Raw genomic sequence first — 23758 nt, forward strand, 5'->3', positions numbered from 1 at the left:
TAGTTTCCCTACAAGCCTTTCATCCTAATAGTAATATATCCTATTATTGACCTTCAACAGATGCACAACCTTTGGCAGTAAAAACAACTCAGCTGGGAGATTAAAAGTCCTTCATTCAAAAGTCCTTCATTCAATCCCTTTCAAATTGTGGGCACAAAGACATATGAATGCCACCAGGGGAAAGACAGACAAACAAAAGCCAAATAGAAATGTGTTGCTGAAATGAACAAGAAAGTAGTAAGTTCAAAGATAGATAACTGTAATTTATACCATACACTTTTGCAACAATTTCATTTTAATAATGTTGAAGTACTAACTAACAATGGAATGTTCTTCAATAAAAATGTAAGAAGATGTGACTTTAAACAGGTGTCCCAACTCTGTGGTCACTAAAGATCCCATGGCATTTATTGCAAGAGTATGTAAGTGGGGTTATTGTGGTGAGTTTCATCTTATACTGTAAAGAGCTTTGAGTGTCTAGAAAAATGCCATATAAGGCCAATCAATTATTATTATTATTTAAAAGATTGCCATCATCCATATTTGAAAACCATGCCTTTGTAAAGAGATGTAAACTGGTACAAAATACCAAAAAGATGGACTGCAAGACTATAATAAACATCACCTACGTTATCTGCTTTCCTGATTTTAATTTAAATATGAAAAAGTATATCAACCTACTCCTGTTGGTCAAAGTCTAAGGCTGTGTTTACTCAGGCAGCCCAATTCCAATTAAAATGTTTTCTTATCTCAAATATTTTAAGTTAAATAAATAAATGACTATAGTAAAGTGCCAAATAAAGAAGTGAAACATGCAGTGAGAAGAGAAGTGTTCAGAAGTGTTCTTCTAAAATCAGCCAAAAATCAGCAAATTTAAAAAATAACAAAAATAATATCACAGAGAAATAATTTCTGTGAACAGTTCTGTGAAACTGTGTGTTTTAAATCTAGATGTGTCCATTTGTTTGTCTGCATGCCATTTTAAAAACAATGCAGCTTTGGAGTAAACATATTTTGGGTTAAGACAAACTAGCCTAACTATGAGTAAGGGCAAATATCATACTAAGCTTGAAAGCTGAGTTTGAATAAGATATCTGATTATCACACTGCATTTAGAACAGTTGGTTTTATTATAGCTAATAATTAGCCAAATCATTGATGGATCAATAGGCTAGATAAAATAAATGAATGTCTCTCGTCTGCCCATGCAAGCTGGTCATCACGCTCCCCCACATCTGATTGGTTGTTGCCTGCGAACTCTAAGCTGGCATACGCGTCATGACACTCCCTCATCTGATAGCTCAGGTAGCAGCCCTTCTGATTTTGGCACTTTGGTAATTAGTATTTTACCTGAAATGCACAAGGTCCTTCAGGATATTGGTAAAATGTTGACCCCTTTTGAGTCACACAAAATCGTGTGTTCTCTACTCCGAAAATGTATCCACAGATAAAAGAGGAAACCTAGTTAGTTTCTAGTAATCTGGGGCGACAGGTAGCCTAGTGGTTAGAGCGTTGGACACGTAACCTGAAAAGTTGCAAGATCGAATCCTCAAGCTGACAAGGTAACAATCTGTCATTCTGACCCTGAACAAGGCAGTTAACCCCCTGTTCTAGGCTGTCATTGAAAATAAGAATTTGTTCTTAACCTTCTTGCCTACTTAAATAAAGGACAAATAAATAAAAACATCTCTCTGTCTTCTTCTGTGGACTTTATATGGCGGTTGGCAACCAACTTTAAGGTGCATTACCACCACCAACTGAACTGGAATGTGGATCTCAGTTCATCTTTCAATCACCCACGTGGGCATATACTCCTAAAAACCAATGAGGAGATGGAAGAGGCGGGACTTGCAGCACGTCAAGCATAAAAAATGAAACACTGTTTGATTTTCTCGATGACGTGCGCAAGCAGTTTGGATGAAATGACTGAATAACATGTACAGTGTCTTCGGAAAGACCCCTTGACTTTTCCCACATTTTGTTATGTTACAGTCTTATTCTAAAATGAATACAAAGAAATACTCAGGAATCTACACACGATACCCCATAACGACAAAACAAAAAAGGTTTTTTTCGTACATTTTTGCTAATTTAAAAACAGAAATAAAGTTTTTTCAAACTATTCAGACCCTTTGCTATGTGACTCGAAATTGATCTCAGGTGCATCCTGTTTCTATTGATCATCCTTGAGATGTTTCTACAACTTGATTGAAGTCCACCTGTGGTAAATTCAATTGATTGGACATGATTTAGAAAGGCACAAACCTGTCTATATAAGTTCTCACAGCTGACAGTGCATGTCAGAGTAAAAACCAAGGCATGAGTTCGAAGGAATTGTCCGTAGAGCTCCGAGACTGCATTGTGTTGAGGCACAGATCTGGAGAAAGGTACCAGCATTTCTGCAGCATTGAAGGTCCCAAAGAACACAGTACCTCCATCATACTTAAATGGAAGAAGTTTGGAACCACCAAGACTCTTCGTATAGAGCTGGTCGCCCGGCCAAAAAGAGCAATCGGGGGAGAAGGGCCCTGGTCAGGGAGATGACCAAGAACCCGATAGTCACTCTGACAGAGCTCCAGAGTTCCTCTGTGGAGATGGGAGAACATTTCAGAAGGACAACCATCTCTGCAGCACTCCACAAATCAGGCCTTTATGGTAGAATGGACATAGGGAAGCCACTTCTTCATAAACGCACGACAGCCCGTTTGGAGTCACCTAAAGAGGCACCTAAAGGCACCTAAAGACTCTCAGACCATAAGAAACAAGATTCTCTGGTCTGATGAAACCAATATTAGCCTGAATGCCAAGCGTCACATCTGGAGGAAACCTGTCACCATTCCTACGGTGAAGCATGGTGGTGGCAGCATCATGATGTGGGGATGTTTTTCAGCAGCAGGGACTGGGAGACAGGATCGAGGCAGGATTGAGGCAAAGATCAGAACAGAGCAAAGTACAGCGAGATCCTTAATGAAAACCTGCTCCAGAGCACTCAGGACCTCAGACTGGGGCGAAGATACACCTTCCAACAGGACAACAACCCTAGACACACACTGCCAAGACAATGCAGGAGTGGCTTTGGTACGAGTCTCTGAATGTCCTTGAGTGGCCCAGCCAGATCCCAAACTTGAACTTGATCGAACATCTCTGGAGAGACCTGAAAATAGCTTTGCAGCAACGTTCCCCATCCAACCTGACAGAGCTTGAGAAGATCTGCAGAGAAGAATGGGAGAAACTCCCCAAATACAGGTGTGCCAAGCTCGTAGCGTCATACCCAATAAGACTCGAGGCTGTAATCTCTGCCAAAGGTGCTTCAACAAAGTACTGTAAAGGGTCTGAATACTTATGTAATATATTTCCGTTTTTCATTTTTAAGAAATTAGCAAAAATGTCTAAAAACCCGTTTTTGCTTTGTCATTATGGGGTACTGTGTAGATTGACGAGAGAAAAATATGAATGCATTTTAGAATAAGGCTGTAACAATTTTGGAAAAAAGTCAAGGGGTCTGTATACTTTCTGAATGCACTGTACATGTTAAATAAATAAATAAAACATATACTGCTGTACATATCATTTTTAATATATCTTGTGAACTGTAAATTATTCCGGTGTATATAAGTATAGATGGCATTTGGATTACTGTTACAGTGCTATTTGATTTGTTACTTGTTTTCATTCTGACATTTCTGGGGGGGGGCAGTGGGTCATTTGTGTACTTGTCTGACATTTTACTGCATTGTTAGGAGCTAGTAACATAAGCATTCCACACATTTTCATTTTTAATAAATTAGAAAAAAATGTCTAAAAACCTGTTTTTGCTTTGTCATTATGGGGTATTGTGTGTAGATTAATGAGGACATTTTTTTTAAGTTCATTTTAGAATAAGGCTGGAACCTGACAAAATGTGGAAAAAGTCAAGGGGTCTGAATACTTTCCAAAGGTACTGTACGTGTACATTTATTTTGCAATGCTCACACACACAACGCGGTCTGTGTGGTCAGCATTGAAGATTTTGTGGTTGGAATTGCAGTATGTATTTAGTTTCAGAATTTAGACATGAGCTAGCAACTTTTGACAGACCGGTTACATCTGGACAAACAAACTGTTGCTTAACAACTAATGTGTTCTGTGGAGACCAAAAGTGAGAGTTCTAATATTTGCATAATTGCTGTGATTGGCAGTGTCTCACGTTAGATGACGTCACTTCTCTGCGATGCTCTTAAGTATTAACACCCCATGGCTTTTCCACATTTTGTTGTATTACAGCCTGAATTTAAAATTGATTAAATATAGATTTTTTTTGTCCATGGCCTACACACAATACCCAATAATGTCAAAGTGGAATTAATACAAAATGAAAAGCTGAAATGTCTTGAGTCAATAAGTATTCAACCCCTTTGTTATGGCAATCCTAAATAACAAAATGTGCTTAACAAGTCACATAATAAGTGGCATGGACAATAATAGTGTTTAACATGATTTTTGAATGACTACCTCATCTCTTTACCCCACACATACAATTATCGGTAAGGTCACTCAGTCACGCAGTGAATTTCAAACACAGAATCAACCAGAAAGACTAGGGATGTTTTCTAATGCCTCGCGAAGAAGGGCACCCATTGGTAGATTGGTATACATAAAAAAGCAGACACTGAATATCCCTTTGAGGATGGTGAAGTTATTAATTACACTTTGGATGGTGTATCAATATACCCCGCCACTACAAAGATGCAGGCGTCCAGACACTGGGAGATCAATTAACCTTTCAGCAGGACAATAACCTACAACACAAGGCTGTTGTTTCCCAAGTAGACAGTGAATGTTCTTTTGTGGCCGAGTTACAATTTTGAATTAAATCTACTTGAATTTCTATGTCAAGACTTGAAAATGTCTGTCTAGCAATGGTCAACAACCAACTTGAATAATGTGCAAATATTGTACAATCCAGGTGTGCAAAGCTCTTCAAGAAATATTCAGAAAAACTCACAGCTATAATCGCTGCTAAAGGTGATTCCTTTGGCAGCAGTATTTGAGATATTTCTGTATTTCATTTTCAATAAATTTGCTACAAAATCTAAAAACATGTTTTCACTTTGTCATTATGGGGTATTGTGTGTAGATGGGTGAGAAAAATATATATTTACTTACTTTGAATTCAGGCTGTAACACAACAAAATGTGGATTTAGTCAAGGGTTATAAATACTTTCTGAAGGCAGCTAGTTTCATGCCCTGATCTGTTTCACCTGTCCTTGTGATCGTCTCCATCCCCTCCAGGTGTCACTTATTTTCCCTGGTGTATTTATCCCTGTGTTTCCTGTCTCTCTGTGCCAGTTCATCTTGTATGTTCAAGTCAACCAGCGTGGTTTTCCTGTGCCTCTACTTTTCTATTCTCGTTTACTAGTACTCTCAGTTTTTACCTCCACCTGTTTTTCTGGACTCCATTCCCGCCTGCCTGACCATTCTGCCTGCGTTGACCTCAAGCCTGCCTGCCATTCTGTACCTCTGAACTGGTTTTAACCTTTTGCCTGTCCACAACCATTCTCTTGCCTCCCCCTTTTGGATTGTTAATAAACATCTTGGACTCTAACCATCTGTCTCCTGTGTCTGCATCTGGGTCTCGCCTTGTGGCGAACTGGCCTTGACAGACCCAGCAGATCTGGACCAGCTCCGCCACTCTGTCTCCCTGCAGGGAGCCACCATTCGGAGGCATGAGGAGCTACTTCAGGACCTTCTGGAAGGGCTTCGTTCCATGACGGAACGCCACGACCAGGGGTTCAAGGCTGTTATGGAGCAAATCAGGGAGTTAGCTCATAGGCAGCCTACCACCTCTGAGAACCCCCAACCACTCAGAAACTACTAGACTACTACTAGAGTACCTGGAATACGGAGTCCCTTTTTGATACCTTCCTTCATGGACTATCTGAGGAGATAAAGGATGAGCTAGCTGCTCGGGAATTGCCGGTGGACCTCAATTCCCTCACCGCCCTCACCATTAAAATTGATGGGCAGCTAAGGGAACGCAGGAGTGAGAGGTCTGACCTGGGTCACACTTGTTCATCCGCAGTGGCTCGCTCATCTTCGAAGTAATCCGGAAGTCCCCGAAGGCTATTTTTCAGAGAGGATCTGAAGCCACCTGAGCTCCCTCGAGAATCATCAGCAACGGGTGAGTCAGATACTCCAGAACCTATGCAACTGGGCAGAGCTAGATTATCGCCTAAGAAACGTTCACATAGGCTGAGTTCCAACAGTTGTCTGTACCTTGGGGCTGCACGACATTATATAACCACCTGCCTAGTTAAGCTTTATTTTCATGAATGTTCATGAATTCATGAATGTTAAATATTTATATTTCTGTAATTTGAATTTCGCACTCTGCAATTTCACCGGATGTTGTCGAGGTGGGTCGCTAGCAAAACGCCTGCGCCAGAAAGGTTAAGAGACCCATCTCTATAGTAGGCATAAGGACTCTGGTGAGCCAGACTGGAAATCTTCTTAATCCCATTAACCGGACTCCCTCCTTTGTTATACTGCTGTGGGGAGACCAGTCTAAATCTCTACGGGTGCTCATTGACTCTGGGGCAGATGAGAGTTTTATGGATGCTACTCTAGTTTCTGAATTAGGTATTCCCACTCAACTTCTCTCTGTTTCCATGGACGCTAGAACACTGGTCGGACGCCCCATTGGCAGAGTTACCCACAGCACTGTTCCTGTTAATCTTCGAGTTTCAGGAAATCACAGTGAGGCTATACAGCTGCTTCTCATTGAGTCTCCCCATGTTCCAGTTGTTTTGGGATTTTCTTGGCTTAAAAAACACAACCCCGTTATTGATTGGACCACATGTTCAATCTTGGGTTGGAGTCTGTTTTGCCATTCCCATTGCCTCAAAGCAGCACAGCCTTCCCCGAGACAGGCTCCTCAGGGCTTATGTCAAGTCTCGGATTTATCTCCCGGCCCACAGATTATCACAACCTCCTGGAAGTTTTCAGCAAGGCACGGGCTACTTCTCTTCCCCCGCATCGTCCTCATGATTGTGCCATTGATCTCCCCCCAGGCACCACACAACCTCGCGGTAGGCTACATTCTCTATCTGGGCCGGAGACCAAGGCCATGGGGGAGTACATAGAGGAGTCTCTGGCTACTGGGGCTGTCCGTCCGTCTGCTTCTCCTGCCGGCGCAGGGTTTTTCTTTGTGGAGAAGGACAAGCCCCTGCGTTCGTGCATTGACTACCGGGGTCTTAATGATATTACGATTAAGAATTGTTACTCCCTACCACTCCTCTCCTCGGTTTTTGAACCTCTGCAGGAAGCCACCATTTGTTTTTACAAGCTGGATCATTGGAATGCCTACCACCTGGTTCGGATACGCGAAGGAGATGAGTGGAAGACAGCATTCAGCACAGCCAAGCGCATTAATTCCTGGCAGGCCCGGTGGGCTCTGTTATTTACTAGGTTCAATTTCACCATCTCCTACCGCCCAGCGTCCAAAAACCTGAAGCAGGATGCTCTCTCCCGTCTATACAGTTCCACTGCCATCCCCTCTGAATCTGAGACCATACTCCCTGCCTCTTGCTTGGCGGCTTCTGATGTTTGGGGAACTGAGGCTCTGGTCTGCAAGGTTCAGTGTTCCCAATCGGACCATGCAGGGGCCCGGCTAACCGTCTGCTTGTGCCTGATGAGGTCTGGTCTCAGGTCCTAGAATGGGCTCACTCCTCCAGGCTTACATGTCATCCTGGTACTCATCGGACCCTGGCTTTCCTCCATCAACTCTTCTGCTGGCCTACCATGGTCCGTGAAGTATCGACCTTCGTCGCCGCATGCATGGTATGCACGCAAAGCAAGACTCCGTGGCAAGCTCCGTCTGGCCTCCTACAGCCACTTCCTGTCCCTCATCACCCCTGGTCCCATATTCCTCTGGAATTCGTCACTGGGCTTCCTCCGTCAGACGGCAATACCACCATTCTGACGGTGGTGGACAGAATCTCCAAGGCCTCCCATTTCATCCCTCTTCCTAAGTTACCTTCAGCCAAGGAGACGGCCCAGCTTATGGTGCAGCGTGTCTTCCATATCCATGGACTCCCGGTTGACGTTGTCTCAGACCGGGGTCCTCGGTTCTCATCCCAATTCTGGAAGGCACTCTTATTGGGTGCAAAACGTCAGCCAGTCTGTCCTCTGGGTTTCATCACCACTGTAACGGCCAGTCGCAGGGAGCCAATCAAGATATGGAGACGGCACTCCAGTGTCTGGTTGCCAGTAACCCCACCACCTGGAGACAGCAACTGGTCTGGGTGGAATATGCCAGGAACACTCCCTTGCTCGGCTACTGGACTAACCCCATGGAGCATTCAAAAGGGGAATCAGCCCCCGTTCTTCCCAGAGCAAGAAGTTGAGGTCAACGTACCTTCAGCCAAGATGTTCATCCACTGCTGTCGGCGTACCTGGAAAAGAGCTAGGGCGGCTCTTCTCAAGACCACCGCTTGTCGACAGTACCTGGAGGACCGCCACCGGACTCTGGCTCCTCGCTGTCGAGCAGAGCGTATGGCTGTCCATTCGGGACCTACCCCTCTGGGTAGACTCACGTAAACTTTCCCCTCCGTTTCATTGGTCCTTTCCCCATTACTAGAGGCATTAGTCCCACTGCTGTCCGTCTGCTGTTGCCCTGTACCCTCCGTGTTCCCCCTACTTTTCATGTTTCCAGGATTAAACCCTTGTCTCACTGCCCTCCTGTCTTCTGCTTCTAGGCCCCTCCCTCTCCCGTGTCAATGATGGCCAGGCAGCGTGAAGGTGAGACGCCTCCTGAGGGTTCGACCACAGGGTGGGGTTTCCAGTACCTGTTTGACTGGGAGGGTTATGGCCCGGAGGAGAGGTGCTGGGTTCCGGCTAAAGTCATCCTGGACCCGACCCTCATTGCTGATTTTCACCGCCGACACCCCGGTCAGCCAGGTATGTACTCAGGTAGGACGCCAGGTGGCGTCCCTAGAGAGGGGGGGTACTGTCAAGCCCTGATCTGTTTCACCTGTCCTTGTGATTGTCTTCACCCCTCCAGGTGTTGCTTATTTTCCCTGGTGTATTTATCCCGGTGTTTTTCCCTGGTGTATTTATCCTGTCTCTCTGTGCCAGTTCGTCTTGTATGTTCAAGTCAACCAGCGCCTACTTTTCTATTCTCTTTTACTAGTCCTCCCAGTTTTGACCGTTGCCTGTTTTTCTGGACTCCATTCCTGTCTGCACTGACCTCGAGCCTGCCTGCCATTCTGTACCTCTGGAACTGGTTTTGACCTTTTGCCTGTCCACAACCATTTTTATATTTTTAATAAACATCTTGGACTCTAACCATCTATATCTGGGTCATGCTTAAAGCCCTTATAGCTAGCCCTTCCTTCACTGACATAAAAAGCTTGCTTAGCCTGTTTAAATTACACTGAAGCTGTAGACATGCAGCCCCACAATTAAGAGGAACTGGCTGTTTTTAGAAATCACACCGTAGATCAGCATGTTTCTCCAAGATCGTAATTGTTGGATCAGCTGAACACAACAGCTGACTCAGGCTACTGCAATGACTCGTGGCTGCCCTCAGGGTTCTCTATGGTGTAATAGGTCAGAGCGTGACCAGGGTTTTTTTCTAGTTATTTTAATTCTATGTTGGTGTGTGAGTATGGTTCCCAATTGGAGGCAGCTGAATATCGTTGCCTCTAATTGGGGATCATACTTAGTGTGTCCCTTTTCCCACCTGCGTGGTGGGATATTGGTTTGTTTAGTGCCTATGTGCGCTACGTACTGGACGTTCATTAATTCTTTGTTGTTTTTTAAGTTTCACTGTAATAAATATGTGGAACTCTACAAACGCTGCGCCTTGGTCCGATTATTTATATAACGATCGTGACAGTGGCAGCTACTTCATGAAAACTCATAATAAGTTAAGCATTAGTACTACAAGCTACAGTAGCTTGCTAGCGTTTGTTGAAAGATTAAACATTATGTGTGCAGCACTAAGTAGGTAGCTGGTTAGTTAACAACATTGTTACAGTCAAAGATGATTTCAGTGACTGACTCAGCTGTTGAACAACTTTATGCTAGCTTTTCATACCCATAGTCAAACTCCAGAAATACTGCTCATTGAAGCACACAAATCTACATAGTGATTGTTAATGTGGTAATAGAATCATGCACACACACTGACTGATCTATGGTTGATAAGGCATTTTATTAATTTACTGATCCATTGACCAACCTCCTTCCTGACCCTTGACCATTAACCTCTACCTCCATGCACTTTGAACCCTCACCTCTGTCACCTGGTCATCTCCAGCCTCTTCTGATTGGACGATCCCAGTGTATGGTCCCCATAGTGTGTCAGTGGTGAGGTCTCTGCGGGCCAGAACCTTGGGGCCAGCAGTATCGTCACTTAGCTCCAGATCATCTACAGAGAGAAGAAAGAGAAGAGAGAGTGACTAAGTCTCCCAGGTCCCACAAGCAAACAAGATACAAAGCCATACAAAACCAACTCAGTTGTGTCTCAATTTACTGTTGAGAGTTATAATAGTAGAATAGACAAGGTGCATCAGCAGTTTTCTATTGTTATATCAGTTACTGACAGTTGTTCAATTAGCCAGCTAACCATTTTTTAATTGGTAAGTTAGTCTAGCCAGCTATCTAAACTTAAGTAATCACGGCCAAATACTGACCAAGTATGCAGGGCTAGTGCCCAGGGACCCTGACCTCCAGGGAGCCCCCATTCATTTTGTTAGTCACTTTCAGATATATGTGACTTGTTTCAGAAATCTAGGCGTATGTCACGCGTCACTACTTCACAGGAGAGCCATTTGAATGTAAACTTTTATTTTTTTATCAAAATGCGTTTTTTGGCAGAAATGCCTTCTGGAACATGTGAACTTTCATGTGCCGTAATAACAAATGTGTATGTTATCTGTAAATATAAATACAAATATTAAGTTGGTTTAGCCACGTAAAAGACAGCAACATTCCCACAAGCCATGATTGGCTGAGATAATGAGTGGGCTGGACATGCCGAGAGATGAGTTCGGATTGGTCTGCCATGTAGCACGCAATCTGTCTATAATATGAGCTGGTCAGTATGTGTAGGTAACCCTTTCTAATGAGGATTCTTTGAAAGATATCACGTAGTAGAACTGCATAAGTGTTACTCTCCACTTTCTGGAGGACCGAGTTTTGAAATCAGTGAAATACACGGTGGAATTAGAGTATGACAACTAAGGAGATGGAGAAAACTTTGGCATTTGATTGCAAATATGCAGACATAGTCAAAAAGAGAACACACAGAAGGCTGTGTTGTATAAAACAGCTGTCTCCGGATTACATCTTCAAACTCAGGGCAACCATGGCCTCCGTGACAGAGAGGGTGAAGCGTCCATCCATGTATATGGGTAAGAGTCTAGCTAGCTACATTTTCAGATATTACAAATTTCTAATTTTGTCAAGTTAAAGTGTACTGTTTGCTAGCTAGCTAACATTAGCTGGCTGGCTTGCTAGCTAACGTTACATGTATGATCTGTGTAGTAATATTATTCATATCTCAGAGCCATTTGCATTGCTAGTTATAGCCTAATGTTAGCTGGCTAACATTGAACCTGGTTGGTTAGCTACCTGCAGATTTACGCAGGCTAGTAATGTTATGAGTTTGGATTTAGGTTCATTGTTTAGCTAGCTAGCTACATGTCTAAACAAAAGACACTCCTATGCAAGTAGACATTTCAATAGAATGTTCATGATGTCACTGCGACAACTGTCGATAGACGTAGCTGGTCGAGCACAGACAAATTTACAAACGCTCAACACCCATTGAATATGGCCAGTGTCAGTAAACGTTGGCAAAAAAAAGCGTAATTAAATTGTTGCCAGCAGCACAGCAGTCACCAATGTTTTGGATAACATAAAAACAGCCTAACCCGCTCTGCTGGGTGAGTAAAATGGTCAGAGTTAACTGTTCTCTCATTTGTGTCTGGAAGTAGCTAGCAAGCTAGCCAATGTTAGCCAACTAGCTTGGGTGATTGACTGCTGTTGTTAGAACAGAACGCTCAAATCAATCCTACTCCTCGGCCAGAGCGCGCCCAGTGTGCGCTCTGAACGCTCCGAGAGTGAAACGCTCTCAATTTACGAACGGACAACGTGACAACGTTCTTGAGTTTACGAACGCACAAAAAATGTCTCTACGCCTTATAGCAAAATGTGTACAATTACAGGAAATTAACTTTACATTTTAAAAATATATATCTGCCGTCAAGACGGGGCCAGTATAATGTTTTGCCCGCGAGGTGGGGGGAGTCCAAAACAAATCTCGCTTAGGGCCCCCAAAAGGTTACTGCCGGCCCTGACTACTGGTATAATGCTTGTAGTTAAAGGTCCAATGCAGACGTTTATGAGTGGTCTGAGTGGGGAGGAGAAAACTGAAAACTAGCTGTTATTGGCTGAGAGGTTTGGAACTCTTTCTTATTTGTCTATTAACTAAGCTCAATCCCACCAAAAAAGGCAGAAATGTCAGGAGATCTTTTCAAACAGCTCTTGCACTAAAAGGGCATTATCAGCACCCCCCCCCCCCCCTTACCCTCAGAACAGCCTCAATTCCCAAAGTTGTGTCAAGTTGGCTGCGCTGCATGTCCTTTGGATGGTGGACCATTCTTAATACACACGGGAAACTGAGCGTGAAAAACCTTTAAGTGGGTAAAGTAGTTTAACTGCAAAAAATTGATTGATTGCACAAATCAGTTGACTGCATGTGAGGGGATGGATGTGGGTACACAGACCTGCGAGGTACTGCGGCCCTCTCATAATGAGTACAGATTTTTTTGTGTCCCATCAAAGTTGCCCATCCCTAATCTATGTCATGTCATGGCCAGAGCTCTGATGATTCCAACACTAGGGGGGGTGTGGTGTTGCCTTGAGCACAGAGTGGACTGAGCAGGAGTTGGCCAAAACCAAGCAAACTTTTGTACTTCCTCTTAGGAGATAACTGCGAAAAAGACATGGGAGTCAAGGCATTAGTGTGAGACTTGGACAGAGGGAGCCTCAGGCCACTGAGGAGGAGAGCCCTTCACTATCACCCTCATATCCCTTACAATCCCACAGAGCAGAATCTCAAAAGTAGGATCACAAAGGTAGGATCTCAAAAGCTTAAACAAAAACACATCTCTCAAAAAGGAATGATTAGGAAAGGAATCTTGAAATTCACTTAGTCCAGTACCTACAGTAAGCTGTCCTATGACACAGCCCCCATAGCCATGGTGCTCTACAGTGCAGTACCATTGGAACCTGCTGTTTACCACCACGTTCTGCTGTCCCTCTCCCTCCATGTTGATTCTGTTGCTCTGTGCCCCCTCCCTCCTCCTCCATGGTTCAGCTTCTCTTTCGGGGGTCGGGCTAAAGTGCCAGGCTGATAAGAGTGTTTGTCTAACACTCTCTATGTCAAAACACTCATCTATCTTCTCTGTATCTATCCCCACCAGAGAACAACAGACAGATGCTGATAAAAATGGCTTTCCCACAGCCAAGAGTGGGAGAAAGAGAGGGGGAGGAAAGGAGAGGGGGGAAGGGAGAGAGCGAGGGGTGGAGGAGAGAGAGGGGGAGATAGAGACAGAGGGAGGAGTGGAGGAGCGGGAAGGAGGGGGAAAATGAAGGAGCAGTAGTGAGAAGGAGATTGGAACAAATCAAGCTTATGAGTTTGTTACTAAGTGGAGGCTGGTGGAAGGAGCTATAGGAGGACGGACTCATTGTAATGTGGGGAATGGAATTCAGGGAACGGTGTCAAACATGTGGTTCCCATACGTTTGATGTGTTTGTGTAAGTCTCCTGTCCACATCAGCGAGGCTGAAGTCCAGTGTCCAGGCATATCTCCCAGCACCCCTGGCCAGATCACACTCTGACCAACTAATCTCAACACTCCATCAATGTCCAGTCTGCTGCCCTGATATTGGCTGGCCTCGGTCACATGATGCATTATCAGCATGAACACCACCATTAACCTAATTGTGAAATTGTCTGCTGGGATTTTACCTTTGTGAAAAAATACAGAGACCACACTGAGTGTCGGTGTTTAGAACCTAAAAATATTCCATCATCCTTCCATGATCAGCCAAGCCCCATTCCCCGCTCTCTGCCAACTGTAACACAGGGAGGTAACCTGGATGGGAGGTCCCAGCTCTAAGTTGCCGACGCACGGTCAGCCGCGCGGGCACACCATCCAACAGGTGGCTTAAAAATCAAGATCAGTTTTATCCTCCCACTGAGGAGTGATCATGAGGCCCATTTTAATCACTGCACATGGGTAATCCCTACAGGTTAGCACGGTGCTACGCTACGCAGGGCCTCCTACCGTTCTAATCCCTGCTAATTACCACTACCGCACACCACAAACCCCCATAATGACCTGGGGTTCTTATCAATACTGCTCAATGCCCTGCGCTCGCCTCTCAGCCTGATACTGGACCCTCTGTAGAGGCTCTACACCATCTCTACAGCCCCACAGCCCTGTTCATTGCCCTGCTGCTTGGCCACTCCGCTTGATATGCTGGCCCCTCTCCTTGCCTCTAAACCATCTCTATGCCCCCACACAGCAGACCTCAAGAATATCCACAGCCCGGACCACAGACAGTGCCCACAAAACACAGGCAGGACCAGGCTTAATCAATAGGGATCCTGCACCACAGTCCACACAGACCTATCAGCCAGCCTTATCAATAGAGCTCCACTCTGGCAGTGTCCACACAAAGCCTTATCAATATGGCTGCTTCACCAGCCACTGGGGCGTCCTGTCCGTTTTACAACAGCAGACAATAAAACAATCACCCTATCGTTAATGAAATGACTAATGCAATTACCCGATGAGTAGACAGAGGGGGATAGAGGGAGTTTAGGAGGAAGAGGGAGTACTGGAGGGAGAATACTGCAAAAGCGAGGCCATACATTTGAATAAAAAATCTATTTAGATGTGTTATTTTCTTTAAGACCCTGAGGGATTGTGACCTCATGGCACATGGGCAATTTAACAGATTCACGCAAATCCACTTCCTCTCTGAATCCTTCAAGAGGAACAAAGAAAGCTTCAGGTAATGCTGTGTTTGTAACCAAGCAAGAGGTGGGAATTTACCAGTTGTGAAGTAGTAAACACAAGTTGTATGCATTCACGTGCTTTGACCTCATTGAGAAATGCCAATTGGCTAATGGCCAGGAAGCTGCATAAACCATAAAGTAAAGGTACAGCTATCGTGATTGTAAACAAATTATAGTGTTCAAAACCCAAATTAATAGATTGCTTTTTCATAAATAACGTTTTGTTGTTGCATTTAACTGCCGAAAATGCTGTTATTGAGGTCTGCATGTGGGAGAAGTGGGAGATCAGGATGATAATCAAGTTTCCCACTTGAATGACCAGTTTGAGGGCCGTTCAAGTGGATTTTTGTGGTAAATTCCAACTTTCGCAGCATAAACATCCCATTCAAGCTATGTAAAAGACATACGTGCTAACAGACACCTGAAAGTAGTTTTACAAGTCTGTCAGATTGACATGATGGCAGTGAACAGTGGGATTCTGCCCCTTACATGTCCCTATGAGTAAACCAACACCACCATGGATCATTCAAAGGGGTTGTTAGTTATACCATGTTAACATAATACCTACAACTGTAGTTTACAGTACAGTCCTGTAGGGGCACTGGAGCTCAGCCTTGATAACCCAAACAATGTTATGAGAAAGAGATACAGTAGCACTTCCTGGTTAAATACATAGCTTACACTTATCTATTCATTCTCAACATACTGGACACACCTATATTTGTGCAGTAGTTCATTGTCTATGAAATTGTTCAGGTGGACAAGAACTTTGAGGTATTGGGCAATTAATGACATCATCAACGTTACAACAGGCCAACCTAACCTAGCGTTGTGCTGGTCGTCACATTTGCAAAACAACACGCATGATCATCTGCACCATCCTATGGGAGTCGAGCATGCTCAAAAGGACTCAGTCATCTGATTGGATCTCAATGCGTAAAAAATAGTTACACAACCCTCTGTAGCAGGATCTCCCCTATTCCCCAACATCATCGTCTCCTCTATCAGGGCTAATTGATTTTTTTAAAAGGCTATTGTTGATATCAAATTAGCACATCGCTGCGAAGCCATTGATTTTTTGACACAGTACAACAGGAAGTCTTTATCAGGGCCGCACTCCGACCCCGCACTAATAGCTGGGGTTTAACCTCTGCTGAATGACAAATCCCTGAGCTTTCTCCCCTACTCACTCAGCATGGAGGCTCCCCCTCTCTGCTCTGCACCTCACAACTGAGGAAAAGAGATGGGCTGCTACCGGTACACAGCAGCCCTACGGTGCAGGCTTGGAGAGACCATCAGAGCTAACAGTCACAATATGAGTGTCTGTGAGAGAGTGGGAGATAGAGAGAAAGAAAGCAAACCCACTACTCCAGTCAGGATATAGAAACATTATGGTCTAACACAGTCCCTTGGGGCCAGCATCGGTTCAGTTGAAAAAATACAAATTGCTCATGCTCAGGACGCAATAATTTCCATTTTACACCCTGTTGCACAGCAAAGATAAGACACCTGCGACGCCAAGCTAATCAGATGAGCTTCAACAGAACTTTATCATTGACATTTACAACTGTTTACCCAACTAATTTCTCTTAACTGCACTGCTGAACTTTTATCTGCAAAATACATACACTAGGAAAGAGCAGATGCCGAGCATGCAAAATCCAAATATGTTAAATAAGATCAAGTCATTTAAAACAAAATGGGGAAAAACATGTGTAAGGCCAAAGTTGGTAAGGCAGTGTTGAAAAAACGTCCCTGCGAATACAGACTGAAATGTGAAGAATGCTGACATTCACATGCAAAACTTCATTTTGAGTTCAGAAGCCCAGTGGTTGAATACGTTTATTTGTGATAAGAGCCTGTGATAGAGATACACGACTAGTACTGTAGCGTTCTTATATGCAGCGCTTATGCTTTAAGTATAGGCTACTTTATCACTCTAAAAACACAGCCAGCAGGGAGCCCAAGGTAATGTAAAGAATACCATGTCATCATAAATAGTGGCTCGGTTAAATTTACTACTCTTAGAAAAAAAGGTGCTATCTAGATCCAAACAAATGGTCATTCAGCTGTCCCCATAGGATAACCCTTTGCAGAACCCTTTTTGGTTCCAGGTAGAACCCTTTCCACAGAGGGTTCTACTTGGAAGACAAAATGGTTCTACCTGGAACCAAAAATGGTTCCCCCTGGAACCAAAAAGGGTTCTCCTTTGGGGACAGGCAAATAAGTATTTTAAAACCCTTTATTTCTAAGTGTACCCATGCCTCTCTGTCTCCAGGAGGCTGTACTGTACCAACAGAGAGAGCTGTGAAACAGAGCAACATTGTTAGGGCCGAGGGCAGCAGTATGACTGGAGGGTCACAGACAGGGGAGAAGGGTTAGATCTGATCAAGACTCCACTGCTACCCCTGAGCTGTACCAAAACTCCCCTTTAAAGAGAGAGAAAGAAAGAGAGAATGTGTGTGCAAGTGAGTGAGTGTGCGTGTGTGTGTGTGTGTGTGTGTGTTTGCCTCCATCTCTTCCAGCCTCCCCTAACTCCACTGCTACCCTTTCATAAATTGAAAGTGGAGACCTTCAAGAAACTCTCCTGATAATCACACATAAATTAATTAGAAAATGTTTCTCGACATTCTCTCCGCATAGATGGAGGAAAAAAAGACTCGGGCAAAGCCACAAAATTAATTGTACGGTATGTGACTTCGATAATTAATTCAATCATTAACTCTACTTCAACAACTCCTTCTGGCTTCATGAAGGACATTTCAATCATAGCTGTGTCAGGATGTAGACTTGGAAAGAAACCTGAAAAGTTGATATGAGAGAATGTAGCTTTACAGTCAAGGCGCATGTTCAGATTCACTAGCTAAAGTTAGAAGGCCTAAGGTGCTATATAATGATAGTGCAGGTTTGTGTCTGTCTAAAAACAGCCAACAATGTTTAAACATAATAGTGGCTTCCTGTAATATACAGTAATCATGGGTAAGCAAAAGGATGTACCAGTAACGGAGGAGAGACAATTGAGTCCTCTCCTGTTCCACTTCCTAAAATGGCTACTTTGCTTCTACAGTATTAACAGCCATGTGAGAGGAACCTACTGTACGAGGAAATTGAGCTTTTGTGAGAGGAGAACATGAAAAAAGTGTCAGAAATACCCATTTCCTGGTGCTAATTCATCGAAGCACAGTGGAGGAGGTTCTGTATGGACATTCAGTCATTCCAGAGATACTTCCATTTGGGCACACCAAGCCAACAATCCATATCAGAGCATACTGAGATGAGAAATAGCTACACCACAATCCAAGATGGCCAGTCAGTCACCCTCTCCAAGCTCACCACAGTACATGTGACAGGGTCACCACATACATCAGATCTAAAAACCTACACTACATAATGGAGCAGTGAGCTGGAGTGGGAAGCTGGTGTGAGTCTGGCAGGGGAGAGATAGAGGACAGGAGGGGGAAAGAACAAACTGAAACGCGTGGTATGAAGGACAGGATGTGGGCTAGCACTGCAGAGAAGCCAGGCGTCTGATAGGGTCGTAATCACCATGGCACTGTCTCGGGCAGCAGGCGCTAACACATCGGCGATGGGAGCAGCTGGGCTGATAGGGCCGGGACAGCAGTGAGAAATGTTCCTTTAGATTATACCCCTCGCCTATCAATCATCACGAGGGGAACAGAGTGACACAGAGACAAGGCAGAGAGAGAGAGAGAGAGAGAGAAAGAGAGAGAGAGAGAGAGAGAGAGAGAGAGAGAGAGAGAGAGAAGAGGGAACATAGATAGAGGGGGGAGTTGAGGATTAGCTAGCTCCTTCATTATAGATAAATAAACTAAAGCAGGTCCATCATTAAATAGTGAGCTCATTATACCACCGTGAGACATGTAATGGCTACCATATTTATTCACAGGAACAGATTAAAGAGGGAGCTCATTTGCCTTTGATGGCAGAGTGACAGTCAGCCTCACACAAACACAAGCAGCCTAGAATGGTTTATGTGACACACATTGGGTTGCCGTTGCAGTTTCTTTTCAACCACAGCAGTCCCACGGTCCACCGCACCAACCAAGGTTACAGTAGAGACAGAACAGGTGTGGAACCTCTATAATATGTACACAGGCCTACAGGAGGCCAGGCAACCAACACAGTTACTGTACACTTCTACAGCATCAACAGGTCCAATTGGCATAGAGAAAGGGGACACAATCCTATGAGAATGTGAGCCAGTGATAATGAGTGAGAAAATCATTGACTACAATAGAAATGTTACAAGAAACAATAACCAAAATACAAGGAGTGATTAGCTTTCTGTACATCATTCTACTGTGGATGCTTGAGAACATATCAAGAGATCAATATTCTCCTCATATCTACATTCCTGAACTTACCCCATAGGGTGAAACACTCTCCCTCACCCCATCCCCTCAAGCCTAGTCCAAAGCCCTACCCCTGGAGATCCAGTACAGACAAGCAGTAGAGACGGGAGTTAACCGTCTAATGCTGGGCACCTCTGCTCCCACTCAGATAACAGGCTGTCTGTACACAACCACAGTCGCTGCCAACCAGATCAGAGGGAAAATAAAAAAGCCAATTTTCTTTCTTCAAAAAGTAAATATCATAGCCACACACTGAGTTAAAATGTACAGGATACGGACATTCCATTCCAGCTAAACAATGGATATATAAAGTTTTGCAAAAAAATAAAAAATAAAAAAACATAAATACAGTGCCTTGCTAAAGTATTCGGCCCCCTTGAACTTTGCGACCTTTTGCCACATTTCAGGCTTCAAACATAAAGATATAAAACTATTTTTTTTGTGAAGAATCAACAACAAGTGGGACACAATCATGAAGTGGAACGACATTTATTGGATATTTCAAACTTTTTTAACAAATCAAAAACTGAAAAATTGGGCGTGCAAAATTATTCAGCCCCTTTACTTTCAGTGCAGCAAACTCTCTCCAGAAGTTCAGTGAGGATCTCTGAATGATCCAATGTTGACCTAAATGACTAATGATGATAAATACAATCCACCTGTGTGTAATCAAGTCTCCGTATAAATGCACCTGCACTGTGATAGTCTCAGAGGTCCGTTAAAAGCGCAGAGAGCATCATGAAGAACAAGGAACACACCAGGCAGGTCCGAGATACTGTTGTGAAGAAGTTTAAAGCCGGATTTGGATACAAAAAGATTTCCCAAGCTTTAAACATCCCAAGGAGCACTGTGCAAGCGGTAATATTGAAATGGAAGGAGTATCAGACCACTGCAAATCTACCAAGACCTGGCCATCCCTCTAAACTTTCAGCTCATACAAGGAGAAGACTGATCAGAGATGCAGCCAAGAGGCCCATGATCACTCTGGATGAACTGCAGAGATCTACAGCTGAGGTGGGAGACTCTGTCCATAGGACAACAATCAGTCGTATATTGCACAAATCTGGCCATTATGGAAGAGTGGCAAGAAGAAAGCCATTTCTTAAAGATATCCATAAAAAGTGTCTTTTAAAGTTTGCCACAAGCCACCTGGGAGACACACCAAACATGTGGAAGAAGGTGCTCTGGTCAGATGAAACCAAAATTGAACTTTTTGGCAACAATACAAAACGTTATGTTTGGCGTAAAAGCAACACAGCTCATCACCCTGAACACACCATCCCCACTGTCAAACATGGTGGTGGCAGCATCATGGTTTGGGCCTGCTTTTCTTCAGCAGGGACAGGGAAGATGGTTAAAATTGATGGGAAGATGGATGGAGCCAAATACAGGACCATTCTGGAAGAAAACCTGATGGAGTCTGCAAAAGACCTGAGACTGGGACGGAGATTTGTCTTCCAACAAGACAATGATCCAAAACATAAAGCAAAATCTACAATGGAATGGTTCAAAAATAAACATATCCAGGTGTTAGAATGGCCAAGTCAAAGTCCAGACCTGAATCCAATCGAGAATCTGTGGAAAGAACTGAAAACTGCTGTTCACAAATGCTCTCCATCTAACCTCACTGAGCTCGAGCTGTTTTGCAAGGAGGAATGGGAAAAAATGTCAGTCTCTCGATGTGCAAAACTGATAGAGACATACCCCAAGCGACTTACAGATGTAATCGCAGCAAAAGGTGGCACTACAAAGTATTAACTTAAGGGGGCTGAATAATTTTGCACGCCCAATTTTTCAGTTTTTGATTTGTTAAAAAAGTTTGAAATATTCAATAAATGTCATTCCACTTCATGATTGTGTCCCACTTGTTGTTGATTCTTCACAAAAAATACAGTTTTATATCTTTATGTTTGAAGCCTGAAATGTGGCAAAAGGTTGCAAAAGTTCAAGGGGGCCGAATACTTTCGCAAGGCACTGTATATATTTCATACACATCTAAAATGTATTTAAGTCGGAATGCCCGAGAAGCCGGTGTTTGGAGGATATATTGGCACGGGTGTTGATAGGCCTGAGGCGATGTCGAGGGCCAGCAAACCGTGCCAATATATCCTCCAATCACCAGCTTCGAGGGCATTCTCACTTAAATACATTTTAGATGTGTGTGAAATATATATATATATTTTTTTTTGCTAAACTTGTATCTATTCGTTCGTTTTAAATATTCCATTGCAATACTGGCTGGTAATGTTCTTATCCTTTGCTTGCTAGCTAGCCAACTACGGCTAACTTACAGTCACATCAAACAGTGCAGCCAGAATAACAGCAAGTAGCTGCTTTTGCTTTTGTTTAAGCGGTTTTCTAGTGACATTTATTTGGATATATCCATTTCGCCTGGCATATGTGCTCTCTAGTCAGGACACTGTTGTTCCAAGGAGCTGGCCAACAACACAGCTACCACAATCACTTTAAACTGAAGCTGGAAAGACTGCAGACTAGCTGCCTGTCATTTAATTTTAACTGTTTTTTATTGACATTTCTTTGTACATATCCTTAAAAATGATGCTGATTTATGATTTCGACTGGCTGAAAAAAAGCTGCCTGCCTGTCTGTCTCATCCCGACTGCTGACCCCACACATTCATTATTATGAGGCAGCTGGAGATTTAATTTCAATACTGAAACAATGTTGTAAATGTCAGAGCGAAAGACCGCAAGGTTTATACAATTCTCCGCTATTGAAAAACAATTGCTAGTTTAAAAGAAATGGGAGATAATGTAGATAATGTAGGTTATGCTTTTTGTAGTGGAAATCTAGTTTATAAATTGTCTGGCTGGGCTGATGAGACAGTGGATTATGCAGTGAGTTGGAACAGAGTAAATAGGCATTTCAACGTCATAGCTTTTGCTGGTGGTAACTTGTGGAATAGACACCGGCTGGAATGCAGTTTTAATTTTCCAGGATTAGACCCACCCGTTGTACAAGAAGTAACAATCTGAGAACAGTAATATTTCACACACACACGAAGGTACCCATAAACAATCATTTCTGATGAAAAAACACAAATGTAAAAAATTGGGGAATATACAGTTTTGGAAATAAACTCTTCATATACACCCACACTTTTGCAGAAATGTGCAGAAATTCAAACTGTAGCACCACAATCAGTACTCTTCTTCCATGAAATAATCACTTTGATTGGTCCCGAAACAAACATGTGTTCTTGTTCTGAGAATCAGCCTCTAGATCAAAGACACAAAGTATTATTGTCCTAAAAAATAATCGATATTGTGATTGGTATTTTTGTTGATGTCCATGAAGCAGACTGTCACGTTCTGACCTTAGTTCTTTTGTTATGTCTTTGTTTTAGTATGGTCAGGGCGTGAGTTGGGTGGGTTGTCTATGTTAGCTTTTCTATGATTTGCTATTTCTGTGTTTGGCCTGGTATGGTTCTCAATCAGAGGCAGCTGTCAATCGTTGTCCCTGATTGAGAACCATATTTAGGGAGCCTGTTTTCTATTGTGTTTCGTGGGTGATTGTTTTCTGTTCTGTGTCTACACCAGACAGGACTGTTTTGTTTCGTTCATTCGCTTTTGTTATTTTGTTTAGTGTTCTCGTGATAATAACTTATCAATATAGACACTTACCACGCTGCGCATTGGTCCTCCTCTTCTCCTTCATACGACGACTGTTACACAGACCATAAGGTGAAGTGCTATTAGTTTTATTCTTTTGAAAAACAATATGCAAATGTCTTATCGCTACACTTGATACATTCACTGCCTTCTGCAAGCAACAGTAAAACTGTTATTTACTGCGAACTGTTACACAAAACTCATTTGAATAAGATCCACTTGATGAATATCTATCCACAGAAAAAAAAGTCACGCAATGCAAATTTTCCAAATAACGTTACTGACTTTAATATTCTGAATGGTGATGGAAAAAGCTCTCTGTCACAGGAAAATATCGTCCCAAACTCTTACCTCCAAAACATATGGCATGTTCCAAACCTTCCTGTTAGGTACATGAATTTGCTTTATGATCCACATATTTACATCCAGATTAAAAAACAGACTTCATAATAATAATTGTCATAATTGTTAATGAAGTAACGATTAAAATGAGTCAAATATATTCAATACTTTGGTTTTGGTATACCTCTCAGGAGCCATCTGAGTTCAACCTCTGCCTTTTCCACGTCAGTTCAGCTCATCCCTCATCCCTCTGCTGTCTAATTCCCTCTGCAGAGATCTCCTATAGAGGGACATGCAGATTCAGCCCCTCTGCTGACAGAGAACCTAACCTACTA

At 43.2% G+C, this 23758-nt stretch overlaps 1 protein-coding gene across 3 annotated transcripts in view; it reads right to left on the reverse strand.

Annotated features, from left to right (window-relative positions):
• The window catches only part of zfpm1 (zinc finger protein, FOG family member 1), a 103719-nt gene that overhangs the window by 18859 nt on the left and 61102 nt on the right, over positions 1-23758 (reverse strand). For all 3 annotated transcript variants that reach the window (XM_064952021.1, XM_064952020.1, XM_064952019.1), the window contains exon 4: positions 10279-10412. In XM_064952021.1, coding sequence (XP_064808093.1) covers positions 10279-10412 — 134 coding nt within the window. The remainder of the gene's footprint in view (positions 1-10278; positions 10413-23758) is intronic.

Source organism: Oncorhynchus masou, chromosome 31 (assembly GCF_036934945.1).
Source record: "Oncorhynchus masou masou isolate Uvic2021 chromosome 31, UVic_Omas_1.1, whole genome shotgun sequence".
NCBI lineage: Eukaryota > Metazoa > Chordata > Actinopteri > Salmoniformes > Salmonidae > Oncorhynchus > Oncorhynchus masou.